The sequence below is a fragment of the Phoenix dactylifera genome, chromosome 5 (assembly GCF_051530095.1).
Source record: "Phoenix dactylifera cultivar Ajwa chromosome 5, Ajwa_hap1_PhDact_Kaust_v1.1, whole genome shotgun sequence".
Lineage (NCBI taxonomy): Eukaryota > Viridiplantae > Streptophyta > Magnoliopsida > Arecales > Arecaceae > Phoenix > Phoenix dactylifera.
In genome coordinates, this window is record NC_143194.1 from 30,394,961 (window position 1) to 30,404,599 (window position 9,639).

Sequence of the window (9,639 nt, forward strand, 5' to 3'; positions counted from 1 at the left end):
AATATGAATATGGATATTAATCGAATGTAAAAAATTATATCTATACTTATTTTAAACGAATATGGATACAAATCAGATACTGAAAGTACGGATATAAATACAGATATAAGTTAGGTAATTAAACTTTACGATCCCAAAATCAAAGATATTACTAAGTAAATAGTAAATAAAAAAATATTAATACAGTTAAATATATATTTTAAAAAATATTAATACTATATAAAATTAGATAGAGTTACAAATAAAATCGAATATTTGGATACGAATCGAATAGTTGCCTATGAATATTCAAATCTACATTTGTTTTAATTTGACAGATATAAATAATATTAATTGAATGCTTAAAATTCTATTTATGTTCTGATAAATTTGGATACGGAAATATGTGGATGGATGGATGGTATCTTATGCACTTTCATCCTTACTTTCCTAATATAAATAATCTAGAGGCATAATGGTCATTTTGCCGACGAACGATGCTTCTCGGTAGCTGTCTGAGACTGCCGTCTCCTAATCCTAACGCCGTCTCCGTTAGTCCCGGGTCCAAGCGTATATAAGGCAGGCGTCTCGGACCATTTCTTCTTCTCCACCCGTGCCGCATTTCTCTTGCTTCCTTTCTGATCATGAAAAATAAAAAAAAATCGAAGGAGTAAGAGAAAACTCGAAGAAGAAAAAGTTCTCGGGCCTTGGGAGCGAAGAGCGGAAGGAGAACCCAATCGAAATGCTAATCCCATCCATGAAAACCCTCGCCTTCTAATCGCCATATTCCTTTTTGTAAGAATCCTCCTCGCAAACTCATTCTCCTCCTCCTCCTCCATCGCTCTTTATTTTTTCTCCCTTTATTGGAGAAAGAATCCTACATTCTGATCGAATCTTCTCGATCGATCTGTTGCTTTGGACCCCAGTCATTCTATTACGTGGTGGTCTTCTTGTTTGAAATCTGAGACCGTAGTCTCTTGACAGGGTTTGATCGCTGATCTTTGGAAAAAGGGATGTTTTTGTCAGGGATTTCTGGGGTTTGATTCCAATCCCAGGTAACATTTGGATCCTCACTTCGATCTTCGTGGAGAAGGAGATCATAATCCATGATGGCTTCTTGGATTTGAGAGAAGAAAAATCTCGCCTTTTTTTTAGCTAGGGTTCCTTGTGCTCCCCCATTAGAGAACGAAGATGTCTTCCTCCGGCGTTGCTCTCAGCCCCATCCGGGAAGATCCGGCGCTCTCCCCCATCCGGTTCGACGGCAGTAGGTCGCCTCATTGCTCGCCCGAGTCCATCCTGATCTACCTCGCCATCCCGGGATCGGTGATCCCCATGCAGGTGCTGGAATCCGACTCGATCGCCTCCGTGAAGCTTAGGATCCAGTCCTGTAAAGGCTTTGTGGTAAAGAAGCAGAAGCTGGTCTTCGATGGCAGGGAGCTGGCTCGGAACAACAGCTTCGTCCGGGATTATGGAATGACTGATGGAAATGTCCTCCACCTTGTCATCCGGCTCAGCGATCTCCGTGTCATCACTGTGAAAACTACCTGCGGAAAGAAATTTGAATTCCAAGTTGAGAAGCGCCGGAACATCGGTTACATCAAACAGCAGATCGCTAAGCAGGGTAAGGATTTTTGTGATCTCGAGGATCATAAGCTCATCTGTGATGGGAAGGAACTTGATGATCAACAGCTGATTGATGACATTTGTAAGAACAATGATGCCGTCGTCCATTTGCTGATCCGTAAATCAGCTAAAGTTAGGGCTAGTCCAGTTAACAAGGACTTTGAGCTGTCAATAGTTGCACCTGATCTGAAGGATAACAAGGGGTTCGATGGCCTTCAGATAATTTCCAAGAAGCAGCCAGATAGAGATGCTTGGGTTGAGCCAGTGATTGTTAATCCCAAAGTTGAATTGTCTCCAGGGATTATGGATCTGGTTAGATCTACCATAGCTGGATTGGAGAGGGGCAACACTCCGGTCTTATCTTCAGAAGGCTCAGGGGGGGTGTACTTTATGCAAGATGTCTCAGGTCGCGAATATGTTTCTGTTTTTAAGCCAATTGATGAAGAGCCGATGGCTGAGAACAATCCTCGAGGGCTTCCTTTGTCATCAGATGGTGAAGGCTTAAAGAGGGGGACACGGGTAGGCGAGGGTGCACTAAGGGAGGTTGCAGCATACATCCTTGACCACCCTGTTGGTGGCCGCCGCTCAAGTGATGAACTTGGCTTTGCTGGTGTTCCTCCGACAGTCCTGGTGCGGTGCTTGCATGAGGGATTTAATCATCATGATGGGTATGGTTATATGGCAAAGAACTACAAGATTGGATCCTTGCAGATGTTTCTGGAGAACTGTGGGAGCTGTGAGGATATAGGGCCTCGGGCATTCCCAGTGGAGGAGGTTCATAAGATCTGTGTGTTGGATATAAGATTGGCAAATGCTGATCGACATGCTGGCAATATACTGCTTCGCAAGGATGGAGAAGGGCAGTTTGTGCTGGTTCCAATTGATCATGGATACTGCTTGCCTGAGAATGTAAGTAAATGCTATTTTATTTGTTGCATAGTAGAGTTTCAGTATTATGTTTATGTATTTCTCTCTTGCTTATGCTTTTTTTTAGATGTTGAAAATGATGTTAAATAAATATTATGATTAAGCTAATGATCACTTGAGGACACTTCACATATGGTTTTCATTCTTGGTATGTGGACTTGGAGATCACTTTTTTGTGGTAGTCGTCTTTTTTCCCTTTATATTTCTAATCACCTTTTTTATGATTTTAACAGAAATGCATTAGACGACAGAAACCTATTAGTATTTAATCTCTTGTTTGTTTGGAAGTATTGTTCATGGCTAAACCTTCTGCTCTGTTAGAAGTGTGGCTGTAAGCAATTACCATAATCATTTGGAAACCTGAACTTTAACAAGAATTTGCTTCATATTTGATCCATCAAATAGTTGGATTTTACTTTTCATCATATCCGGTACCCTTTATGCATTTGCTTTTGTGGATACCATATGATTAAAGTAAAACATTCTAATTTATTATATAAGGTGAAATTATATGCTTTGTCTAATCTATCTCTAGATTTTTCCCTTTCATGAAGTCTGTTTGACCATCCATGCATAATGTATCCCTAATATCCTTCACAACATATTATTTATTTTCGTAATACCCTTTTTATGGTTTCCCTGCCTTTTCTAGATTGTTCTCTTATACTATTCTCAGGAGTGGAGCCAAGATTTATTCCTAGAGAGGATCAAATTACATATAAATAAAAATATGATATTTTATGAAATTTGATTAAGTTCACATTTTATTTCATTATTTTTTACCATAAATAATTGTCTCATGCTTTCTGTGATCAGCAAGGTATCAGAATATTCTATATTTCAACAACAATTCACTAACATCTCATATATGAAAATATTTATCAAGGCACTAGTCAGCTATAACAAAATTATAACTTTAAACCTTACAATTATTGAGGGGAAAAGTTTCCAAATCTCATATTTTCGTGATGTTGCGGAAAGCAGACTTCTTCAAAACCAATTGCCTCTAACCACAGCGCCACCCAAGAGCGGTGCTTTTTTTTTCCACGTGCACCCACCGGTGCCCCAGAGCATTTTCTCTAGAAAGTCATGGAAAAAAGAGAGACATGTGGAGGAAAATTTGGGAGATTAAAAATTTTAAAATACTAGTATCTTATGGAGAGAGATCCTGTGCATTCCGTGTTAAGTGATATGGATGCTCATTAATTTCTCAAATAGATATGCAAGCTTATTATGGGAATATTCTCGCAAAAAAAAAAAACAGTGAGGCGATCTTCTTCCAAATTTATAGAGGGGACGAGCGGACATTCTTCTGAATTTATGTAGGTGTAATGGATGGGAGGGGCTCTGTACTATGGCAAGAACACTATATTGACAAATATCTGACCTCGTCTCCAAACCACCACCCCAAACATCTACTTAGCTCAACCCCTGTCTATTCTACACCTTTTTTTTCTCCGTCCTTTGTTTATCTTCATTTTCATGTGCTGTTTCTATGTGAGAGTAATTATTTATATGCCTTTTGTTTTTTCTTTATTGTGATTAATGTTAATGGTGCAATTCTATATGTCGTTATTATTGCAACAAACTTTGTCACTAAAGAATTTAGTTTTTTTTAATCATGTCTTAAGGGTTATTCATTTTAGACTATTGAATTTATTTATAGTGAAAAGTCTCTATTGTAATCTACTAGCTAGATTACTTTGTTTTGAATCAGCAGATGAGCCGAGAACTGAATTTTAATTGAGTTTTAGTCAAAATGATTTTTTGGAATTTTTTTCTAAATGCAGGATTTGTAATGACTCCGAAACTAGAAGACATATAGATGTGATCTATTGTCTGGTTTTAATCTTTGCTTGCTTATTTCTTTATGTGAACAAATTAGACTCCATAGATTGGACTTTCTTTAGTTTCCACATTATAATATTTCTTTGTTCTTGACAAGAATCACATTGTTCCATTCCGTGTCATATGAATTCATCAGCATAAGCATGTGTCCCTTGATTATGAATGGGAGGCTACCTGTAGTAAATTTCTTTTCTTTGTATATTTGAGTCAACATTTGGATATAATCATCAGCATCCTATCATCCTGAATGTCTTCTTTCTTTGAGTTTAATGTGCTTTTGAGTTGTCTTTTAACATTAATGTCGCATCATTGGTAATCTTTACTGTTTATCCCTGTGCCATTGCAGTTTGAGGATTGCACCTTTGAGTGGCTCTATTGGCCCCAGGCCCGCCAACCTTTCAGTTCTGAAATCATTGACTACATAAAATCCTTAGATGCTGAAGAAGATATTGCGCTCCTCAAGTTCCATGGGTGGGCACTGTCGCCTGAGTGTTCTCGCACTCTGCGCATCTCTACTATGCTTTTGAAAAAGGGCGCAGAAAGAGGGCTTACACCATACGATATCGGGAGCATCTTGTGCAGGGAGACGCTCAAGAAAGAATCCAAGATCGAGGAGATCATCCGTGAAGCAAAGGATTCTGTTCTTCCAGGCACCAGCGAAACTGTTTTTCTGGAGTGTGTCTATGAGATCATGGATCGTTACCTTGATGAACTCTTCATGTAGGATTGCCTGGCTCAAATGGCATACTAATCAATGTCTAGGTGTATGTATGTGGATGGGTTATTACTTGGTGGATGATGGAGGTTGTAAGTATGATGGTCCTTTCTCCATTTTGTTAATACAAGGTCTCAATATTTGAGAGGCTCTTGAAACTTGTGTTGCAGCTCTTACCATCTCTCAATCCTGTTGCCTGCTTGAGAAGATGAGCAGAATCTCTAGATCGTTAGTATTCGTATTGTATCTAGATTCTCTTATTTGCAGACCAAAGACATATTTTCTTTCCTCTCTTGAAAAAAAATGATTTTATTTCTGGAACTTATTTTGGTTGCTCCGCTGTTAGGAGATTGGAAGTGTGCTGTTACTTGGCTTGTTCTATATATAACTATTCTTATAGCTCTCTACAGTATCCTTGTCATGCTCATGACCCGAGATCGCGAGCCGGGGGTCGTGGCAACTGCCTTATACCCATAGAGAACTTCTTCCCACAAGGAAGAAGGAATAGGGGATCCTTTTCTCGGTCGATTTTTGGCCAATTTCTCGGCCAGTGGCCATAATTCCGGCTCAAGGGAAGAAAGGCAAGGAAAGAGAAAAAAGGCTAGGGTGATACCTCGGCCCTGGCGGCATCCGGTGGTCTCGATTTTCGGCGAATACAATAATGGGCAACCGCAAGCTTAGCGGGAAGAAGAAGAAGAATGGGGGAGAAAGAGTAGAGATTGCTCAGGAAGGAGGTTTTGGAGGGAGAGGGAGGACTCACGAAGTCTCTAAATAGAGGCGGCTGCGATCGGAATCCGGCTCGGAGTCGAATTCTTTCCGGCGATATCGGAGGAGGAAGAAGACTCTGATCGGGAGTCTTCTCTTCCACCCATTGCGTGCCACAGGCACGCTCAAGTGCCAATGGGTCTAGCCTTTTCAGGCCGGCCCACTAGCCTAAACTAAAATGGGCTATTACATTTTCCTCTCCTTAAAATAATTTTACCCTCGAAATTTTTTTTGTTATACTTTCAAAAAGTTAAAGAGATACGTAGTTTTAATCTCATCCCCAAGTTTTCAATAATTCAACTTATCAATACAACTTTATCCTTAGTTCTTCTAATAAGAATAAGGTCCAGTACCTCCACACTTAGATTCTTCAAGTTTGTCTCTTATAAACTGAAATCAATATCTTAATTTTGAATAAGAATTCATATCAACTGCTCTTGATTAACCGATCTATCACAATATTAGATCATAAACAACTCTAATCCATCCTTAGTAGAATATTCATCAGAGTCAATTGACAACCTCAATCTCTTTCAATCAAATAAAGGATTGATATTAATTGAAAAGTACAAGCTTCATATTTAAGAGGAGAGAGATATATACCAAAATATTCTAGATCCAAGATAAAATCGATAATCCATTAATTGTAGTCTCAAGATGCTAATTTTTTTTTTTAGCACGACATAAAATTAGGGAACCTAAGATAGTGCAACAACATCCAGGAATTAGAACATTTGTCTTTCGTTTATCAAAAAAATCTTACTACACAAGGAAACAAATCAATTCTTTTTGTTATTAAAACTTGCCGAATCAAAGAAATAATATTTTTGACTAACTTAGAAAAATAATTAAGACCACTACGCTTTCACTATGCACTCTGATTCAAACCACCAAAATTCTTTGAATTCACTAAATTTTTTTTATCAAAATACTACCTTGTATTATGAACTAAGAAAATCCAAAATTTTAATTTCCAAGTAAAGCCCCAAAAGAAACTTTTGATTTCGTTCTCTAACTTACCACGAGCACATCCATTTAGATTGATCCTCGAATCAATTGATATGTTCAAAACCATCACATAGACTAGTTACGATAATTCAAAATGAATTGAATCCTAATTCTCTTATCAACTCAACTAGACGATTCCAAATCAAACTCCTACAAGTAAAAACAACCAAAAGAAATTTCTCAATGCTCCACCAAGTTAGAATGCTTTAAATTAACACAAATGAGTAAAACTGACTCAATCATCTCTCCTAGAGTTTCCTTCATCGAGATCTTTAGCATTTATCAAAAATCTTTTATGATAATCATGTAAATCTCCAAAATTCAAATTTCTTACACAAAATTAGATTTCATCAGCAACCTCATCACTATTAGCAAAAGATCCCTAGATCAACCTATATGCCCAAACTTTAAATTGAAATTATTACACACCACATAGTCTCTATAGACTAATAAGATCTATTATTCGGATCCAAAGATGGTGACAAAAATTATTAATGATTCCACCAAGATTAATAAAATTAAGATGGTGATACTTTATGATCTCGAAATAAAATCAATTCTTCAATAAGAAAATAATCTTTTAAAATATTACCCAGCATATATTCCTTCTACATGCTAGTTTCATTCATAATCCATATACAGATTCAAACCTTGAAGAATATTCCAATCAAGCACTACAAAAATGTTTCATAGCCCAAATCTTAAACAACTTCATCTAAATGGATCTTAATTTGCCTCTAAGAATTATCTTCAAAATTAAGCAATGTCACGGTATACCTCCATATCAATTTTTGAGTTTTCAAGTTCACTTAAATAACAAATAATCACAATGCATGATAATATTCCATGATCAATCTTCTTGCACTTAATTTAGATCCAAGTCTAACTTACGACTTGATTCATAGATTGCCCAACCTTCCATCATGTATCAAATCTCATAAATAAATTTTATCATAATTCTCGAGTAACCTTTTCCATACATAATCACAAGGCTTAACAAAAAATCTTTAAAGTAGCTCACAATGTAATTGACATAGATGTACGTCACAATATTCCTAGTATCTACCCACCTACACTCATCTTACATCAGATTCTGTCTTAGATTTTATCCACTTATGCACTAATACCATATAAATTGTTACGCTCTCGACCCGAGATCGTGAGCGGGGGGTCGCGGCAACTGCTGCATACCCATAGAGAACTCTCTCCACAAGCATGCAAGGCATCTCAATATGATATCATATATATGCAGCGGAATAATTAACTAATAATATGCAAACTTTATTTTTTTAACTAACCCAACTTACAATGTCTCACAATGCTAACAATAGTCTAAGATAAAATATCAATTTAAATAAATCTTAATCTAAGATAACTTGTGCCACAGTTTTTCTACTCACTTTTTTATATTGAAAACTTTAGTAGGCTAGTTCTCTGAATCTGAAAAAAATAATAAATCGTATAATGAGCTAAACGACCCAGTAAGCAATGAACACTCTAGCTAGATACATCAGGCAATAATATACAGAAAATAAGTATATATGCAGTACTAAGATATAGATCAAATCTTTCTCAAAATTTTAAAATTCTTTTCATGGATTCGAATTTTTTTAAATGTTCAATTCATCTTATCGATCCTAAGCTATGACCATATGTTCCCTGTGGCAAGATCATAACACCGACTAATCATCTTGCGGTGAGTTGCGTTCATCTTGCAGCAAAATTTTTCAAGACCGCTAGTCTGCTGGCGGTATGTCAATCTTGGACACGACCTTTGGGACAAATCATGTACCAACTATGGGCGGGGTCCTCAACATAGTCAGGTCGAAATTCAATTAGTTCTCAGTTTCACATTTCAGTTCTAAAATCATGCGGTGTCAAAATCGAAATACCGTTCATAAATTAAATTTTTTTTAATTTATCAAATTCAACTCAATAGCTAAGAACTATGACCACATGTTTCCTGTGGCAGGGTTACAGATTAATCTTCTTGCGGTAGACAAGTGCCAATGTATTAGCCCCCATTAGCAGAGTTCTTAACATAGCCCAACTGTGAGTCCAAATCTATTTCAATTCAAATCTCTTTTTCTCAAAACATGTTCAGTATTCCAAACTGAAAGATGTGATATCGAAATCAATCAAACACAATCCAAATTAAAACCAATACATTCAATTGGAATCATACAATATTTTAGAAATAGACATATAACACCTTCCATCAAATTCATAAATCAACAATAAGTCGACTCCAAAAAATATTTATAATTTGCCAATAAATTTAGGAAAAAGATTACGTTACTTACCTTGAACGCAATCCAACTAATATATCCAATAAATCTTGAAAATCCTTCTCAGATCTTGATATTTAAAAACTATATTTTCAATCAGAATTTATCATGATTATTCCAAGATTAATAGAATCTTAATTCCAATACCCTCATAGGGCCGAGCAGGCGAGAGTGCCCGACAAAGTAAAATTCATCGAATCATGCTCGAACTAGGGCACAGATGGTTCAACAAAAATCGAGGCAATCAAATCTAACATTATTTGGCAGGAGCCAGAATGGAGCTGTCATGCCGCCCGACGATCCTAGACCAGAACCCTTCATCAGGGACAATTCAAATCACTATGAAGAGTCATAGGATCCAACTATCCTAGAAAGAGTAGAAAGAGAAAGTTCCATAAAGAGAATTTAGAGAAAAAAGATGGAGAGGAAAGAAAATCTTAGTCGGGTTCAATCAGGAGCCTGGAGTTGGTTGTTAATGGCACGGTT

The 9,639-nt window shown here is 36.9% G+C and overlaps 1 protein-coding gene across 2 annotated transcripts; it reads left to right on the forward strand.

Annotated features, from left to right (window-relative positions):
* The first annotated feature begins 581 nt into the window (after positions 1–581).
* On the forward strand, positions 582–5,413 carry LOC103702517 (phosphatidylinositol 4-kinase gamma 4-like). Of its 2 annotated transcripts, XM_017841681.5 has the most exons (3): positions 584–774; positions 964–2,511; positions 4,724–5,413. In XM_017841681.5, exons 2-3 carry the CDS (start codon positions 1,171–1,173, stop codon positions 5,099–5,101), a joined length of 1,719 nt encoding a protein of 572 aa, XP_017697170.4. In that variant the 5' UTR covers positions 584–774; positions 964–1,170; the 3' UTR covers positions 5,102–5,413. The 2 variants fall into 2 exon arrangements, with proteins under 2 accessions (XP_008783205.4, XP_017697170.4); XM_008784983.6 differs by having other exon boundaries at positions 582–2,511.
* Positions 5,414–9,639: the final 4,226 nt, after the last annotated feature.